This window comes from Zeus faber (assembly GCF_960531495.2).
Source record: "Zeus faber genome assembly, chromosome: 18".
NCBI lineage: Eukaryota > Metazoa > Chordata > Actinopteri > Zeiformes > Zeidae > Zeus > Zeus faber.
This window is the reverse complement of record NC_137210.1, coordinates 23839696-23859695: the sequence shown is the minus strand read 5'-3', so window position 1 is coordinate 23859695 and position 20000 is coordinate 23839696. Positions and strand designations below refer to the sequence as shown.

The 20000-nt window shown below is 46.1% G+C and overlaps 1 protein-coding gene across 1 annotated transcript in view; it reads left to right on the top strand.

The window, feature by feature from the left end:
* tmeff2a (transmembrane protein with EGF-like and two follistatin-like domains 2a) overlaps nucleotides 1-20000 on the top strand; it is a gene marked incomplete at both ends in the record, with an annotated part of 107524 nt that overhangs the window by 51457 nt on the left and 36067 nt on the right. The window contains one exon of the mRNA XM_080018910.1: nucleotides 7020-7046. Coding sequence (XP_079875036.1) covers nucleotides 7020-7046 — 27 coding nt within the window. The remainder of the gene's footprint in view (nucleotides 1-7019; nucleotides 7047-20000) is intronic.

Genomic DNA, 20000 nt, shown 5'->3' with positions numbered 1-20000 from the left:
AATATCGGTGGCCAGAGCATGAAACAGTGTGTGCCGCTCTCCCATCGGTCCTGTCGGACACAGTGGAGGCCGCCGGGGCGGGTGGCGAGGTCCGCCATCACTCCAGACAGTAGACAGGAAGCCTGCCGAGCTGCTAATTTTATGCCAAGCGACGCCACTGAGACGCCGACAGGACACGACAACTCATGGGAAAACCATCTCACAAAGTACCAGATGCAGAAAACACTCATCCCAGACTATGGGGGCAATATTGTCCTACACAGAAAGCGGCGGTTAATGCTTTTTCCAACTTTGAGGTTTTACGTTAGAACTTCCTTGTTAAATAAGGGTCTGGTTCTGTAATTGGTTATTTTGTGTTCCGAGTAGCGTGCCAGTCAAAGGCGTATGCCTATTTGAAACCATGATTTTCATGACTATTTATACTTTAAACTATAGAAGTTTGTCTCGAAGTGTTTAATATTTCATTATATGGTATGTGTACATATATATAAGCAGATAGTTGTAAGTTGATTGCATTAAAAAATGCAATTTTTAAACGAAATTTCACTTTTGGCATCCATTTATGATAACAGGTGATTTTCCGCGATAACTATAAGAGGTAGAATAGCCACAAGTTTGTCTTTCTTGAATGTAAAGGAGCAGAACATGCCAAAATTCACTCAAACACCAGACAAATACCAATAACATTGCAAATGTCTGTGGTGGAAACAACCGTCAAACAATTCCTCCCAGTGACATGAGATCCACCCCTACGTTAAGTTGGCCTGGGATGTGGCTCGCCGACAGAGAGCGAAGCCACAACAGTGCCATTTTTCACAGCCTCCCGGCCGCGTAATGGAATGCTGGTGACCTTACAACCCCTTGGTGGTTGATCAGCGTAGCCCCCTTGTCCGACCTGATCTGCACATCGGTGGTGCTTCACGGAACTCCCCGGTGTGCCACTTCCGTGACCGCCTCGCTGGTGCAGGACCCGGGCGCGGAGAAGGTCCTCTGGCGGCTACTGTGGACCAGGTGCTGGGGCGTTCTCTTTCCTGTCAGTGCCCATTTTTGCCACTGAAGAGACCCGTCTCCATGATGGGTGCGTTGAGTAATGCTGTCTTCTCGGATTCAGCTAGAGATGCTAGAGAACAAGATGGCCATGGAAGCCCTCGAGACTTTCTCTACCTGGGAAGCCGTCAATGATACCCTGTTGGACATGTGGCAGGTGACATGCCGGAGAACGGCCGCCAGCATCGCCACATTGGACGTCGCCCCGGCTGCTTGGGTCGACAAGACATATATCTTATCGGCCAGCATGGCAGTAAATTTGTCCTTCGCCGACGGAAACAGTGGTTGCTTGGATGCCTAGGATTCCACTGAGGTTGGAACGAAGCAGTGCACCAGTGGTTCCTCTAGGCTTGGGATGCCTGTCCTGTGTGCTTCGAATCCCGCGATGTTCCTGGTCAACGAGTTGTTGGAGTACACCAGGGGGCGGGCCTCACAGGGTGAAGCCCAGGACCTCCAGTAGTATCGCTTGACATCCTCTCTATGGTGGCCTGGCCCGTCGGTACGAGGTCCGTAAACAATTTCGGTCCGACAGACCCGCTCGGCACCTGAGACGGCATGACAGGCCTCGCAGGCTGGTGGCTCCACGCAGGCTGGCAGCGGCGTGCTCCACTCCAAGACAGATGAAGCATCTGTTGTGGGCATTGCCCGCTACCGTCAGCCCCGTGCCAAAAACAGGTGGTTCTAGCAAGAGAAGAAGGTTCTAGAAGAGCCATTTTCAAGACGCTGATAAAAGTTATGAGACAACAGTGGTCTTGAACTTGGACTTTAATCAACGTTTATATAGGCTATGCTGCGCCATCCTGATTGGCTGAAGCGAGGGCATGTGATGAATATCAGTAGTTTCGCTCCACGGCATTGGATGTATACAAAAATGAGTGTAGCCCCTAAGGGGCAGAGCCTCCTGACATAGAACTGACATTCATAAGGATCGAACAAGGTCAGGGAGGCCAAAGCTCACCTCAGAATCAATGAACAAGTTCAGTAGAATCATCAGTCTGCAAAACCAGTGATTAACAATACAAAATTGAAAATACAGAAAATGTACACTTCAGGGTCCATCACAACCTATGAGTGTGTTTGACCTAGAACCGGATAACAGGCAAAGCTCTAAGCTGTAAAAAGTCACCGCTAGCTGATTAGCAAAGGATGGCAGCATTTTTCTATTACAGCCAGTGCTGCCCCAGCACAGTGTAGCGCACTTATCCATCAGCTTAGCCAAGCAGAACAAACCAACAGGAGGCTTCTCCCCCCAAGGAAAGTGTCAAGCCAAGGCAAGCGCTAACATAGCATTTTCCAACTCAGTTCACAAAGTGGGGGAAGGAAAACAACTGGAATAGGCACAAACCACTGAGCATCACAACCTAGAGGGAACCATCAAGGGTGTAACGTGCAGACTGTCTAATTGACACTGCTGCTTCAATATTGATGACACGTTTAATCACAGTTTGTTGGGCCGGCCTGAAAACTCTGGGAATCGGTCGCAGATGAGACGCGCCATATGTCAGGCTGACGAGGAGGATCTCACTCTGCGGCGTCGGCAAACTCGATGGTGTGGGCCTACCAATGATTTGTCTTGGTGACACCGGTGCAGCACGGTATCGGCAGCATTGACGGCCTGATGCACGGTGGCTTAGTTCAACAGGACCTTGCATGTCGGGCTGAAGGACCTTGCAAGACGCATGGCAGCCCGTTGACTTCACCCAGCGTGAAGGTGAAAAGGCGATACAGAAGGATTAATTCAACTTGGCAAACTTTAAGTTCAACGTAAATGTAACATCCTTTGGGGGTGGGAAGCTAAGAAAGGGGGGAGCTATCAACAAAACTCTTGTGTACTTGACAGGAAAGAGTCTATAGAGGGAGGCATTCCAAGGCACGAGGAAGTCTGGCTCCCTTGTAAGGCCGATTTTGCCGTGATCATCATTCGAGATGGCAACAAGTACAATTAAACAATCACAGTATTCGGGGCTGTTACTTCGCTTGCTCCTTGTGTTAGTGAGCTATTAGGCTCTGCGTTCATATCTGATATTTATCATGTTAAAAGTGGGTTTGGTTGTGGAAACTACTGCCAGGACTCCTTGGAACCCACTAACTTCAGTCATAGGCTGATTCACTCTAAATTGTTATGGAAAGATGCCTCTGTCGATCCTTTACAGTCATTGGTATTTATACTACTTTACATTTGATCAACTCTTGGTTAATGTAGCCTCAACATACAGTATATCAATTTCAAGCAAAAAGTTTTATTTTAGTTTAGTTTTTTGCCAATGCTAATAACCAAATAACCCCTGCAAAGTACCCCATGGAGAAAACCAGAAAAGAAAAGTTAACTCCGGCCAAAGGGCTTTTTTTTTTCTTCTCTTCTGTTTAGTCTAAAAAGCAGATAATCCGTTACCCCCAAAGCAATTCAGCCGGCGGCAGAGAGAAAGTAGGTGCTGAATCATGAAATCCACCGACCGCTGTGGCTGCCGCTGGATTACCATTAAGGAGGAGACAGTTCGCTCCCTGCTGTGGTTGGAATGCACCTCCCAACGGTGCTTTAATGAAACGTTTCTACGGTGCGATGGATCTGTTTTACATCTGTGTTGTGGCGTCCAGGTAATTCTTAACCTCAGAAAGTTATGCCCTAAAATCCTACAAAAAAGTTTTGTTTGTGAAAAACGGGAGCTTAGTGTCGTACCCCTATTCGGTTTCCACCGAATTTTTGTGTGCATATGTCGGTACATCTTCATATCTAATGGAGTAGGAGTATGAGTGCATGTATGTGACAGCTCTTAGCCGGCCATGGTTCACAAAATGAAGTCATTACCAGCGAGCCAGCGGTCTGTGTCAGAGACCACTCATCTGGGTTCCGGTAGCAGCTCGGGCATGAACAAACATGGCCGCGCGCGGCAGCAAGGTAGCACATTTAAACACCGGCATCACTTTTTTTTACGAGGAGCAGGAGTGATTTGATACACCCAGCTGCCCAGACCGGGCGGAGGATCTGCCAGCATCACTGAACCCATCTCATCCCCCTCCTCCTCCTCCTCCTCCTCCCAGTCCCTTCACTCTCAAGTCTAATTTCGAAAACCTTCTTGCAAAGACTGCTCCAGCCTGGAACTTTGCATGTGTTGGTGGTGGGGCTTTCACCAACGAGTGGCAAAGTCGACTTGTCGACAACTATGACCACCAGTGTGCACTGTTGGTAGCTGTCAACGAGTTGCGCACAACATATTTTTTGCCAATGTCACCATATTTACAATCATTTTTGTATTAGTAAAATAGTTTATGAAAATATGTATTCACATTCATGTCTTAATTCAGCTATTTTCTCCTAATTTAATTGACAAAATATGCCTAGAATGCCAAGAACTCCCAAGCAGTCGACTGCTATTTTGAAAAACGTGGCAACTAGTAAAAATCAGTAGTCGTGAAACCCCTGGTTGGTGGATGGTGTTTTGTGTTTCCATCAGAGTGTGAAAAAATGTGAAATTCAAATGACCAACACTGAAGAATGGAAATGAGGTTTTGCGTTGCAAGATCATAATTGCAAGCCCGTTACAAGTCCACTTACTCATCAGTTCCAGACAGAGTTGCAGCTCCGGCAGAACAAGTTTTACTCTGAAAGTGATGCCGATACGTGGCGAAGAAAGGTTTATTTTATTTTGGGTGCTGATGAGGTCGCTCGGTTTTTACTGTTATTTTGATCCAGCACGACTGATCGTATGAGTCACAATTCCCATTCAGTCCCATCAGCAAAACAAACTGAGGCTAAAATTAATAAGAACCTCTCTTACCGAACCCTCAAATAGGACACCACTGGTGCAGAATACTCCAAGTTGCATATCAGGAAACTGTTTCAATGAGAATTTGAGCTATTTTTATGATGTCCTAGAGCATGGAGTGAGTTCCAAATGGAAATAATTATTTCAAGCCTACTTCAGTGAATTTCTTATTTAAAATACGTGGTCCGGTCTTACCGTCTGATGTTTGAGACGGACATTAGTCGTAAACTCTGTGAATCCCGTAAGAGAAAGAGTTGTGTGCACACCATATACTCTACATGCGTGTGTGTGTGTGTGTGTGTGTGTGTGTGTGTGTGTGTGTGTGTGTGTGTGTCACGCCTCAGAGCATCAAGTGTGAAAACTCACAGTAAAGATGGGTTTCTTCCTCTTTCTCCCTCCCCTTTCGCCCTCCGGTGTTTCAGAGTCGCCCTCCTCCTCTGCGCCTCCCCTAAACTTCCCTCTTATCTCCTCTCCTCGCCAAAATCAATGGCATAAAAGAGGCCATTTTGTGGATAAGGTGTCTCCGGATTCAACTGACCTCTTAGGCAAAACGCGCAATGAAAATGTGTTTTCATTGTCACCCCGGAATATAACCCTCCCTCTTTATCTCCGTGCCCTCCTCCTCTTTTTCCTCCTCTGCCCACGTCCGTCTGTCCTCTCCTCAAAAAACCTCAGCGTCAGCCGCTCAGAGGCTCGACGCTGCATTTATTAAAAAATTACATTAAAAAATAAAAATACAGGATTTTTGATTTATTTTTTATTTTTAAGTAGATCTCAAGCAAGGATTTCATTTCCTTTCCACCAAAACATTTTGCAAATGTTTTTACTCATTTTCATTGACCTCTGTCCACTCCTCAAAGCTCAGCCAGTATTTTTATTATTTATTTATTTTTTCAAATGAGAGAATTATTTTCTCTGTGTTTTATTCATTTCTATGATCACGACCAGAAGCTTGACCGCCTCCAATTAAATAATCCACTGCTGATAAAGCAGATAGTTGCCGTAATTCTTCACTGAACTTAGCTCAAATCGCCACAACAATAACTTGGAGGCGCTTGATGAGCGGCCATCAAGAGGGAGGCGGGATCTTCACCCCCCTGTAAGTCTGCGTTTGGACCGCTCCCTTCTCCCTGTGTTTCCCCGGCGGTTCGGAGCGCACGCTTTTGGGATTCGCCCCGAGGCAGCGGCATTCAAGGCAACCTCCCTCTATTTGATGATCCTCCCGCACCACACACTCTGTTTTGGATCTCGCTTTTCCAGAGAAAGTACACATACTTCCACACATGTTTGGATCCTAAATGCACACCCACACACACGGAAACACGCACACACGCACACACACGCACACACACACACACACACACACACACACACACACACACACACACACACACACACACACACACACACACACACACACAACACACACACACACACACACACACACACACACACACACACACACACACACACACACACACACACACACACACTCTTGCTGTGTAATCTCACACGGAGGCACAAATGTACACAGTGTAACCCGGCTGTGATCGGCCGATGCCCATGCGCTGCACGGCCGCAGATGTTTGACCCCCCCCCCCCCCCGAAACGGCTGCAAGCAACGGTCACCGTGGCAACCGCCGGCAAACGCGCACGCCTCTTTTGTCAGGAAAGTGAGAGCGGTTTTAATGTTGAGTTTGATGAGGGAGATAAATATAGTGAGGTATTCGGCCGGGCACAGGAGCCCAAAGGGGACGTTTTCCAGAAAGTGTCGGGCAGGATGTTGGACGGAGGTTTTTCCCAATGGACAGTGGAGCGAGTGCTCCTTGTCAATCACGCGACTATGCCACTCGCCGTGTGAATTCGGGTTTTTCACTCACCGCATTATTCCAATCCCATTCAAACACCTGTAATGCATTAAGACCTCAACCCGAAAATGGAGCTTAATCGGGGTACAAACATGCAGTGCGTGCAAACGCACTGACTGATGCTCATACTGTTTATTGATATATTTACATAGGGAGTGAATATCACACACACATGTTCAGCGACATAGACAGTAGTCTCCTGCTCTCTCTCTCTCTCTCTCCCTCTCTCTCGCTCTCTCTCAGACACACACCCTCAGAATGTGATATATGCAGGAGCAACGAGCCTCCCTGTGAATTACGTGAGCCTCTGCCTAATAATTGTTTCTCTCCTCCTTCACAGATGCCGGCTCGGGATCGGGAGACGATGGTGAGATTACTTTCCTCCTCCTCTCCTCCCCACCCCCTCTCCTCCCCTCACTGTACTCATCCTCCCCTGCACGCTCTGCTGCCTGCTGGGGCCGGGCTACTAAATGGGCCAAAATATCACACGCTGGTATTCATTGGCATCATTAAGATATGAAAGTGCAGTGTCAAAAGTGACTGAACTAACTTAAAATTTGGAGTAATAATTGACAATAAATAGTTTGAAGTTATTTTAAGTTGTTTTAAGTTAATATGAAATGATTACTTCTAATAAATATTTTTAATTTATTCATTCATTATTATTTGTATTCTTATTATATATATTCATTATTATTATTATGGTTTTTTTTTTTACTTATTTTGTTTTACTTTTCACAGTGTACGTGATGATATTTTTGATGAATCTATAAATGCATCCTTCAAAACAGCCATTTCCCAGCGGATGCTTTTTCCCCCTTTGTCAGTCATTCATGGATTCTGCTGCAACATGCAATCCTTGGTTGTCACTCAGAGAAAAAACAATAAAATATCATACCTCCCCAAGACCCTGACATTATGGTAAATCCAATACAGGCATATCTTCTAATAGACATATTGCCCAGTTCTATTGTGCGGTTGTGTTCTCCTCCTCTGACAGCTCTGCCTATTATCTTTTTTATTCAGTGGCCCGATCACCCCCTCTCTCCCAGATACCGCTCATCAACACGTTGCGCTGAAGGGAATGCGCGGCGTTTTCGGGGATATCACTGCAAATGATGAAAAAGGAAACAAATCCATTTGGAAGCGTAATTAGAACCAGAGGAACAGGTGGGAGATGTTGGAGGGGGCGGGGGAGTGTTTTTGCCATTTGCGAGGAAGTGTCGGCGATGAAAGATTGGAATGATTCAAAGATTGAAAAGATCCCAGAGGTTTTTATTGTCTCTCACACGACGCTGGAAAATTGTCCTCGGGTAGGAGCTCGCAAACACATCATAACATACACCCATGAAAGACTCACATAAAATTACGTGAAGACAAAAAACAATTCCATAAGTAAATAATAGCAGGTGTGCAAAGCTGCAATAAAAAGTGGAAACACCCTAGTTGGCCTTGTTTGAAATGGATTTTCCAGTGGGAATGGAAGAGTTGTTTTGAAATTTCACTTACTGCCTTTCTTTTACCGCATGCCCGTAAAGGTCTGAGACTTTTGTTCGAGTGCCAGTGATTTTTGTTGCATGCTGGGTAGTGTGTGTGTGTGTGTGTGTGTGTGTGTGTGTGTGTGTGTCTGTGTGTGTGTGTGTGTGTGTGTGTGTGTGTGTGTGTGTGTGTGTGTGTGTGTGTGTGTGTGTGTGTGTGTGTGTGCGTGCGCGCACGCGTGTGTGTGTGCGTGCCAGCGTTTTTACAGAATTAGATGAAAGAAAACTTTAACGCAACTTTCCCGCTCGGGGATCATTAATGTTTCAGCTGATCATGACTGGGGCTGTCACGGAAAAATAAAAACATAAAAACAGCGTCGGCTCCCGCAGCACTGTGAGCCAGATGGTGAAAGGATAGATTGGCGCAGGCCTTATTAAAACGTTGCTTTCCGTCACTTATAACTGTCCTTGGCTCGACCTGGCTCGGTGCTGCGCTCTTGTGAAGCGCACCGCCCCGCTGCAGCTTTTCACCCCTGCCTGCACCCATTCCAACGGGGCAAAAGTTTAGAAACGAACAAACCTATCCCATAATACCGCCCCTTTTTGTGGCAATGACTAAGGTTTGTTATTAATTATTAATTATTGTGTGCACCGTTCCTGCGAGCCAGGCTGGAAAGGAGAGCCGGGGAAACCGAAAATATCAAGGCCTCCGACTTCAAGGCGTCTTTGAGTTTTTAGCCTTTTTAACTCGCAATTTCGAGTTCTTCAGCGGTAACCGACTGTCCAACTGAGATTCTTTTGTACGGGTAATTTATTCTTCTTTGTCGCTAAAACCTAGTTTGACCCCTTCAGAATGATTTTATTCAAGCTATTTATTTTTCTTTGTCGGGAAAAAACATGAAAATACTTTTTTGCATATTTCCGCCTGGCGTTGCAGCGGGGACCTTTGACATGTGTTTGCCAGTACAGTCTGGGAATTGCCGCTCATTTCAGAACTTAAACGCAGTTTGCATTCATGTTCCAAATCTCCGTAACCCGACTGTTACATTCATGGACATGAAAGTAGCCGTAGCGACCTCCATTATGTGCAATGAAAACGCTTCATGAAAATGCCCTCCGATCCATCTTCTTCAGCATAAATTACTATTTAAAACACTGTTTTCTACACCAATGGTTTTTTTTTTTTGTTTGTTCGTTTGTTTGTTTGTGTGTGTGTGTGTATGTGTGATGTTTGTATTTTCAATACAGAATACTTCACCCAAGAGCATAGCATGAGAGCATGAGAAATACCAACAATCGTGAATTCTATTTTACCGACCATCCATGCACGCAGGTTCCACCCTCAGCGTTGCTTAAGTGAAGCCGTCTATTCATGAGGAAAGTGGTGGATCTTGTGAGTGTAACAGGGCTCCGGCTGCAGAGCGCCACGCTGCTGCGACTGTTTGGGCGTCGAGTGTATTTTTGGCCCTCGCTGCACCGTTTCCGATTCCCAAAGATTCCGCTCATTGTCATGGGCTGATTTTGTGACATAAAAGTGGGACAGAGCAGCCGCCCCTTCACCCGTTCATCCGATAAAAAGTTATCGATCCGAGGGGAATGTTTTGATGCTCGACGTGTCTCAGTCTGACCACGCCCCTGCGTGTCCAAACCCACGGAAGCCCCCTGGGGTGAAGTGCAAAAAAAAAAAGATATGTTGTGACCGAAAAGTCTAGGTGTATCTCACTGTAGAGACTTGCTAAATCATTTCAAGGCGTCACTGAAAATAAGACCTAATCTGCCTAAACTCAGACATTGTCCGGAAGTCATGTTATTTCATTTCATTTTCCTTTCTAGTGTCTTTTTAAAATGAAAAACTAAGTAAGTTGTAGTCGTAGGTTGTAAAATTGAGATAAACGTAGACATTTTGGATGAAACGTGTGCTTCCTACCCCTCAAGCCTTCCGTCGAAAACTATAAAAACAAACCCTTTACATGTTGTTTTTAGATCTCTCCACGCAGTTTGATACAACCAATCAGAGCATTGGATGGACCTACAACCAGTCAGAGCACCGGATAGACCTACAACTAATCAGATCCTTGGAAAGACCTACAACCAATCAGGTCATTGGATAGACCTACAACCAGTCACAGCCCTGGATAGACGTACAACTAGCCAGAGCATTGAATAGACCTGCAACCAATTAGAGCATTGGGTAGACCTACAACCAATTAGAGCATTGGGTAGACCTACAACCAATTAGAGCATTGGGTAGACCTACAACCAATTAGAGCATTGGGTAGACCTACAACCAGTCAGAGCATTGGATAGACCGACAACCAATCAGAGCAGTGGATAGACCTACAACCAGTCAGAGCAGTGACATAGCACTGAGCCAGTTGGTATATCAAACTTTTACCAAATCCTGTCAGAAGTACGGCTAACACATCTTTCTTATCAACAAAAGCTTTAAGTGCAGTTGTTTGTTCTTCCTTTAGAGAAAACATACCACATAGTGGATTCATCAGGGGCAGGCGTCTTGGCTGTTTAGGAAACAACCAATCAGCGGCTCTCCTCTGCATCAAACCCGCCCCATATTAGATAACAGTTGTGATTGGCCCCACCCTGGCAAGGTCGGGTGGAAATCTGTCTGAATCGGAGGGTGGCCAGACGTATTCCGCAGCTTCAAGGGTAAGGGTTTATGGGTTAGGGGTTATGGTTAGGAATAGGGTTAGTCCATGGGAGTAGGGTTAGAGTTAATAGGGGAGTAGGGTTAGGGTTTAGGGTTAGGAATAGCGTTTAGAGTTAGGGGTTAGCTGTTAGGGGTTAGGATTTATGGTTAGCAATATGGTTCGTCCTTGGGAGTAGGGTTAGGGTTAGGTTTAGGAATATGGTTTAGGGTTAGGGTTCGGGGTTAGGAGTTAGGGCTAGGAATAGGGTTAGTCCCTGAGATTAGGGTTAGGAATAGGGTTAGGGTTGGGGGTTAGGATTTAGGGTTAGGAATAGGGTTAGTCCCTGGGAGTATATCCTTGCACTTGGTCACGTATGAACTTCTGTATGCCACTGTGGGTGTTTGTACGTTTACTGATGCAGTTTCATCGCCGAGCGTACCCCCAACAGCTTGTAGGGAGAGAGATTCGGAGGAGCGATTACTGACGCAAAAACAGACAGCGTGCGGATGGATGGATGAACGGAAATGAAACGGGTCGCTAGGTCAACCAGAGAGAGAGGGCGGGAGGGGGAGACATGGCCGGAGGACAGCAGAAAAACAGATAAGGGAGGAAACAGAAGGCGAGCGATAATGGAGGACAGAGTGATAAAGAGAGAGATGTGTGTGTGTGTGGGGGGGGGGGGGGGTGGGGGGGAGTGGATGGTGATAAGCCGGAGGGATGGTGTAACAAAATGAAACATCCATTTTCGTATGCATTCTATGATGCACAAACACAAGGACTCGTGTTGAAGGTATTCTGCTCAGAGTTGGGTGGACTTCCGCTGCGCTCGCTGGTTTCCTGCCACCCCTAGAGATGCACTTTGACCTCATTGGAGAACTTTTGATTACCTTAGGGTAATCAAAAGTTAGGGTAAGGGTTAGGTTTAGGGCTGGTTAGTGTTAACCCTAACCCAAACCTCTATAGGTGTAAGGCAGGAAGGCATCTTGAAGGTATGGTACCAATCTTGGTGTCTACCTGCCTTACACCTATAGGGGTTAGAGTGTCTAGATGCCTTACACCTGTAGGGGTTCATGGTCCAGCTCCGGAACACCTGGACAGTGTTAAGAAAGTTCATGGATGGATGTTTTAAGTATTACTGACACCCTTCATTTCCGTGGACTGAGGTGCACACTATGTTCTTACAATTATATGGGTTTGTGGTCAAATTCAAACTTCAGCTGCCTTTCCACCAAGGGACACAAACTAAATGAGGAAGCCTTTCAGACCGGAACCTTCTGAAACAGGGGCCTCAGCAGTCCTAAAAGAGTTATTGGTTGCTAGGACACGTGGAGATCTGGAGGAGGTGAAACGAACCGTGCGACTGGTTTGATATGTCAGTTTGGCCCCCACCGGTCGCATGCGTCGCTGTATTTTTGATTCCAGATTTCCATTTTATTTAGCGAAACTAAGAAGCAAACGGAAACAGGTACTATGCGCGTGCAGCATGTGTTAAATCAGCCGTTTACCGGTATTTGTGAATTACCAATCAGTGTTTTTCAAGACTACCAACTGTGCCCAGACGGTTCCCATTCCCCTGAAAAGCACCATCTTGCTAGTGGGGGCTTTTTTGGAATAGGAACTATCCAAGGGAAGCCTGTTCAGAACCAGGTTACTCCTGTGGAAAAAGGCCAAAGTTGATAAGCACAGGAAGCCCGACTGATGGTCCCTGTTTCGGGGTCTGGTCATAGTTATTTCATGATTAAGTGATATTCAGATATTGAAGTTAAATCAACGACTATGAAGAAAGTATGACTTGCCTGCCGGACATTTTCTGTAGCGTTTCTGTAATAGAGCTTTATGTATATGCAGAGGAGAGAATGAACATAGTGCAATGTAAAATTGTATGGATGAGTGCAGAAATGGAATAGGGCAGCTCAGTATTGATATGAATGTTAACTTGAGGCTGCAAACCTCCGTCAACAATATGGTGATTATTCAAGCCCACCTTTGAACCCACTGAGGTTTCCAAAACCGCAGGTGGTTCGGTGGAAACCAGAAGATTGAGGGCTCTCCGGTTCCGAAATACACCAGTGTCAAATACATTTACCGAATCAATCACTCAAGACGAGGGGAGCTATTTAGGGTTTTGGAGCAGTTTGGGAAGTGGATGAAACGAGGGAAGACGGAGGGAGAAGAGGCAAGGACAAAGGTAGAAACTGTTAGAAGATAGGATCACATTAGAGGTAGAAACCGATGAAGAGATAGGGCAAACTCAAGGGAAGTGGAGGAAACAGATGAAGGAGAGGAGAGCTTCTGGCGTTTTATGAGTGCAGGAGAAGGTTAAAGATAGCGGCAGTAAAAAGGTGGGTGATGCACTGTTGAGGGGATGGCGGCGGAGAGCCCTTCCAGTAAAAATCAAGCGTCTTTTAATGGTCAATAATAAATCTGTGCACATACTTTAGGGTTCGGCAAAGCAAAACCAACTTACACTGTCGACGGGGCTGAGTGTGTGTGTGTGTGTGTGTGTGTGTGTGTGTGTGTGTGTGTGTGTGTGTGTGTGTGTGTGTGTGTGTGTGTGTGTGTGTGTGTGTGTGTGTGTCTGTGTGTGTGTGTGTGTGTGTGTGTGTGTGTGTGTGTGTGCGTCTACGCCTATTTCCGCCCGAGTGCAAAGAAACCATATTTCCACGCCTGCGATGTGTGGCGTCACGGAACGCGTGTTGCTGTTTGCTGTTTTTTGTTTTTTTTTTGTTGTTTTTTTTGACTGTGCAGAGCACAAATACAAGTCAATTGTGGACGAAGTGGCCTTAGGGGCATCACTTAAGTCGCATGGCCCCCTCTCCGTCAGAATTAGACGTTTGTTCTAATCCAATTGTCCGCTGGAGAAATTGAATTTTACCCAAAGAAACATGGAAGGAATACTGTAAAGAGAGAAACCTTGGACCACATTGGCTCAAGTCTTAAGTCTAAGTCCCAGTGAGCAATACACTTCTCAAAAAATGCGTGAATAGAATGAAAAATACGACAATAATAAAAAAGATGGGTGATGTTATTTATTCGTTATTGTTTTATGGGATCTTAGTTATTAAGGCGCGAAGCTTTATTAAGGATGTAAGAGTGTTATCAGTCGAATGGGGAATGCATCATTTCAGTACAAAACCCATTCAAAGTAGATTTGCGTCAGACCCAACTTATACAATACAGTAAACCAGTGGTTTTCAACCTGTGGGCCTCGCCCCCTAGTGGGCTGCGAGGGTCCTGCCCATGAGAAATCCACAACGTTTACAAAACTCATTTCATTGCGTGTGTGCTGTGTTTTTTATTTAAACCTTTTGAAACACATCACCATTGTGATAAATCAATAGGTAGGAACGTAAATAAAGGTGCCTTCAGGGCCGCGCCTCTCTCCCGTATCCAGACGCCTTCGCGTCCGAAAATTTTGGGAGCGGGGCGGCGATGCACAACACACCAAGCGACACGGCGAGAAAACAGCTCATCAGCCCCCGAAAGTAATTTAAATTCCCTTCCAAACGTGGCCCCTGAACTTGGGAGCGACCTAATTTCGCGGCAGTTAAGGTGGTCTAACTCTCATCCAAATGAGGTGCTTTGTCATGGTCGCTGTCCCGTAACTTATTAGGGTCTTCCACACTTGGTTTGAGTGGTAAAAAACGACTTCATTACGCGGGCTGCCCTTTAACAGATCCCAGCAGCGGAGAGGGAGAGAGGGAGAGCAGCGCCGTGGTCTACAGCCTAATTATCAGTATTGATAGGATGCTATGTCTCTCTCTCACCCCGCTCCTGTGCCTTCATCTGCCTGCGACTCACTTATCGGATTTATATTATTCTCTCTCTCGCTCTCTCTCCCTCTCTCTTTCTCCCTTTGTTTTTCACACTCTTAAGAACTTGGTAAAAAAAAAAAAAAAAAATGAAATACTTTATTGTTTTCAGGCGTATGGGTAAATACTAGCGTTTACCGTGCTGGTGTATTGTGTGTAGATGTGTGTAATGTTCCGCATCACGTGAGATAAGCAATCTGGGCCGTGCACTCCGGTCGGTGTTGGATATTAACTTCTGCAGGTGAGGGTCGGCTAACGGGATAAACACTGACCTTAGCTCCATTGAAATACCATAGTGTGATTGAGCTAATGAATTAAATGAGCGCTCTCAAGCCATTGCACAATGGATTCTCAGGTGCTTCATTAATTTGAATTAAGTGGGCGACTCCACGACCGAGCAATTATGAATTCAGCTTCCATCGATCTCCCGTCGTTCCGACGGGCGCAATTGCGCGGCGGCGGGGCCGGGATGAACTTTGGGTGAAGCGCTTCACCGGGGGAGTTCTGACTCCTGAAACACCGCCGCGGAGCGCGAGCCGCCGACGGCGAGGCTTTGGCGGACGAAAAAATGGGCCTTTCTGGCTGAGGGCGGAGGACGCGTCAGAGGACGACGTCGAGTCTGATGTTGGAGCGGTTCAGGAAAGTCGACTTGACGCGTGGGGAGCTCGTGTGATGCTGCGCCACCGTGGATTCAAAAACCACGTCGGTGTTTGTCTGTCGCAGAGAAATGCTTTGAACGTGTGCCTGGAAATGCCTGGAGTTAGCGGGAAAATGTGACAGAGAACAGAACAGAATCGAATTCAACTGAATTTAATACAATAGAATATAATGTATTAGAACGGAATGGAAATTAACATAATCAAATTGAACGGAATAGAAAAGAAGAGAAGATAAATAAAATAGAACATAAATAAACACGATTAAGTATAGAACACAATAATGTAAAATAATAATATCAAATAATACAATTAAAAAGTTCGATTAAATACAACAAAATATCACAGCAAAAAAAATGCAGAATGGAATAGAACATGAAAAACGGAATCCAGTTGAATGCAATAGGTAATGGGATCACAAAATATAATTGGACGAGGATAAAAAGGAAGGAAAAAGAAAATAATAAAAAGCAATGAAACAGAATAAGCAGAGTGGAAGAAAAACAGAATGGAAATGATTCAAACAGAATAGAACCGTAAGATGAGGGCTCTCCTCACACCTCTCGCACTCCTCAAAAAGGGGTTAAAAGTTTCCCAAAAAAAAAAACCCGTTCGGTGACTGTTCCCTCCTCCGTCCCTGTATCCCTCCATCGGCCCCCGCCTCGCTGCTATTGCCATGGTAACCGAGTTAGAGGCTTAGGGAAGTGAGTAATCTAATCTTTCCACTTTGTGGTATAGCGATAAGGGCTGCGACTGCCGGCCATCCCGCACGCACTCGCGCGTGTGTGTGTGTGCGCGTACGCGCGTGTGTGTGTGTGTGTGTATGTGTGTGTAGTGCACACACACACACACACACACACACACACACACACACACACACACACACACACACACACATACACACACACACAAACGCACACACAGGAGCTATTGGGCTACTATGTCTCACCCTAATAGGCAGGTGAAAGCTGAAGGGCAGATAGGCTCCCGGCCTTCAGCCTCAATAAAACTTTTGAAGTCTGATCCGTGCGGAAGCTGAAGCCTCTGTACCAATAACCAAATATCCACCGCCCGGCGGCCCCCCGGCAGGTCGGCCACTGTCCCTTAGCAACACACGACCGAATCGAAACGAAATCCCAAAAATGTCTTCGCACGCTCACGCGAGCGAACTCCATCCAGTTACTTCATTACGAGAAAAAAGAAAAAAGAAAAAAGCAGCAGGGTTATCACAAGAAGGGAAAAGAAAATATGCACAAGCTCTGTGACGAGCGAGGGAAACGAAATCCTGCGAGTCGAGCGATGGCGGCGCCAAGTCGAGAAGAACGAGCCCGACGTCTGTCGGAGAAATCAGCGGAGAAGAGAGGATCAGGAAATTGGGAGGAAATCTGGAGAAAATCCACCTCCTCCTCCATCGATCATCTGCATCATCTGTTTGAACTAATTCCCCCCAGAGGGATTCGTTGAGTGTGCAAAAAAAAAGGACTATATTACAGAAATACATTTTATTTATTTATTTATTTTTATCATAATAATATATTTTTTACGTATTATTTACGCTTGTGTGGCTCACTGGGCAGCCCCTGTGTCCACTAGGAGTTTAAAAGTCTCTCTAGCTTTAGGAATGATGCTCGTGCAGCACTGTGTAGGAATATCATGATTCTCACGACACATGCACCATGTTCCTCCGCGGCGCTTGACCTCAAGTTTCGTCGTGTGGGCGTTTGGAATCGTCTTTGCGTTCTCGTGTGGGCGGGAGATGCATTTTTATTTTTCGTTTTTTTGAGGGGCGGGCGGGAAAGGAAAACGCGTTTTCCAAAAGGGGTGGGGCGCGACCCGCACCCGCGTGCGGCGGCCCGAGCTCCGGGGATGGCGCTGGGGTAAACGCCCGGAATCGCCTCGCGACAAAGGAAACGAGACAAAAGGAATTACCTCCCAATTACCTCCAGCTGCGCCTGGAGGTAATTGGGACGCGGAGGTACGCCCAACCCGGCCGCGTTGCAGAGATCCATCCACCTGTCCGGGCGAGCGTGCGTTGATGGAGCCTCCGCGGGGGGCTGTGGGGGCGGGGGCGGCGGCGATAAGCCTTGATCCTGGCACGGGGATGATGTTGTAATCTGCCCTGAGAAGGATCGGATCTGCAAACCAGATGAAAGCAAAGTCCCCAGATCCCCTCGTCGACATGATTCTGCTCTCTCTCTCTCTCTCTCTCTGATGCTCACACCTCAAGTCCCACCTCCCTTCTCCACGGGATCTTTGGTTCAATCAGAAACGTCTTGGATTGTTATTGAAACTGCCGTCGCTGATGAAATGTAAATCTGTCAAGCACGCCACTCGCATACTATATATGAGTGTGTGTGTGTGTGTGTGTGTGTGTGTGTGTGTGTGTGTGTGTGTGCATCCGTGCATGCATGCGTGCGTGAGTGTGTGTGTGTGTGTGTGTGTGTGTGTGTGTGTGTGTGTGTGTGTGTGTGTGTGTGTGTGTGTGTGTGTGTGTGTGTGTGCATCCGTGCATGTGTGTGTGTGTGTGTGTGTGTGTGTGTGTGTGTGTGTGTGTGTGTGTGTGTGTGTGTGTGTGTGTGTGTGCAGGTAGGACTGGATCAGCGATGGGGAGGTGAGTGGGGGGGTGTCAGCCGTGCGAAGGACAAGGCTGATGAGAAGGGGGGGGGTCACCTCTGGGCCGTCAGGTATTATTTGATGTTTGGGGTTTTTTTGTTTGTTTGTTTTTTATCGGGGGGGTGGAGGATGATGGGATGGATGGAGGAGAGAGGGAGATGGGAGGATTGTGCGATTCTATTTTCCTGTAATTGCAGGATCACGGCGGATTATCCCATGAAACGGGCGGAGTCGGGCAAAGGGAATCTGAGCAGAGAAGTGTGTGTGTGTGTGTGTATGTGTGCATGCATGCGTGTGTGTATGTGTGCGTGCGTGCGTGTGTATAGTGTGTGTGCGTGCGTGCGTGCGTGTGTATTTTATGTGTGTGTGTGTGTATAGTATGTGTGTATAGTATGTGTGTGTGTGTGTGTGTGTGTGCGTGTATATAGTATGTGTGTGTGTGTGTGTGTGTGTATAGTATGTTTGTGTGGTATGTGTGTGTATGTGTGTGTGTGTGTGTGCGTGTATATAGTATTTGTGTGTGTGTGTGTGTGTGTGTGTGTGTGTGTGTATAGTATGTATGTGTGTGTGTGTGTGTGTGTGTGTGTGTGTATAGTATGTGTGTGTGTGGTGTGTGTGTGTGTGTGTGTGTATAGTATGTGTGTGTATGTGTGTGTGTGTGCGTGCATGCCAATTGTCTGTTCGCTCATTTTGGTTTTGTGTTTTTGGGCAAAATAAAAGAAAAAGCTGCTAAGAACAGAGGGAACGAAGCACAGTTGATATTGGGGGTGAAGGAAAAGAGGGAGATCCAGCGCAGGATCCCTGAGCAAGCAAACAAGTTCAACTTTGGGATTCTCTTTCCACCGAAGGCTTCATTTTTGGATCGTCGGGAGTCGATCGGAGCGATTGGAATCAGCATCTTTTGAAATTGATCCGGTGTGGTTGGGACTGGAGCCTCCTCCCTCGGCGTGGGAGGAAGTTTTCCCGGAGTTTTCCCTTCGAGGGGATGTTTATCGAGCAGCGCTACAAGCAGAGAACCGCTGGGAGATCCTCCAGACATTTTTCCACTAATTGAGGAGAAGGACGACAGCGGGTTTTAAATTCCTTTCAAATCCTTAAATCGCCGCAAAGGGGGAAACCTTCCTCCTCCTCCTCCTCCTCCTCCTCGGTCCCTCGCCAGGCATTTGAAGTGGCGCCGCCTGACGTGCGGTTGAAACATCGGTCGTAGGACGGCGCACGTCCTCTCCCGGCCCATTTGTCCACATCTCAAAGAATATTTGTTTTTTTCCCAGATCTGTAGATGTTTTTTTTTTTATTTTGGTTTTTTAATAATCACATAAGCTCTTAAAATTGATCTTAAAATATATGAATGACTTTCGACTGAGCAGAGTTGGAATAGTATTTTTTTCCTTTAGCTTAGGGTTCATTACAAGGTTTATTATTATTATTACTACATTTTAGCTAGATTTTGCATGCTTTGAATATTTAATACATTTTCATTTCAAGTTTCATAATCATTCCGATTTAATATAATCATCACAATTTTTCCAGTTCACCTATTCTCTCCCCTATTGTTATTTAGAGGGTTTTTTTCCTCCACTACATCATTTACATTTACATTTAGTCATTTAGCAGACGCTTTTATCCAAAGCGACTTACAATTGTTCAAACACCGACGGACGCAGCCATCAGGAGCAATAAGGGGTTAAGTGTCTTGCTCAAGGACACTACAGCATGCTAGCAGGAGGAGCCTGGGATCCAACCAGCAACCTTTAGATTACTAGACCACCAGCTCTACCTCCTGAGCTACCACCCCCACCACATCATACCACAAAAAGACAAAGGAAAGACTTTTACGATTATTTTTGCTTATTTTGGTCTCCCTGGCATTGAGTGAAATGGTGGTGAATCGAAACGACCTCCAATACGTGAACTGACGGTGATTCTCAAGATTCAAGATTCAAGATTCAAGATTTTTATTTGTCACATACATATACATACTTCCATACATATATGCAGTGAAATGTAATGCAACGCACCCGGTGATAGCACACAATATGTCCTAGGAAAAAATAGAAAATAAAATAAAAAATAGAAAATTCCTTTCTAATAGACCGACTAACTGACTCCTAAAA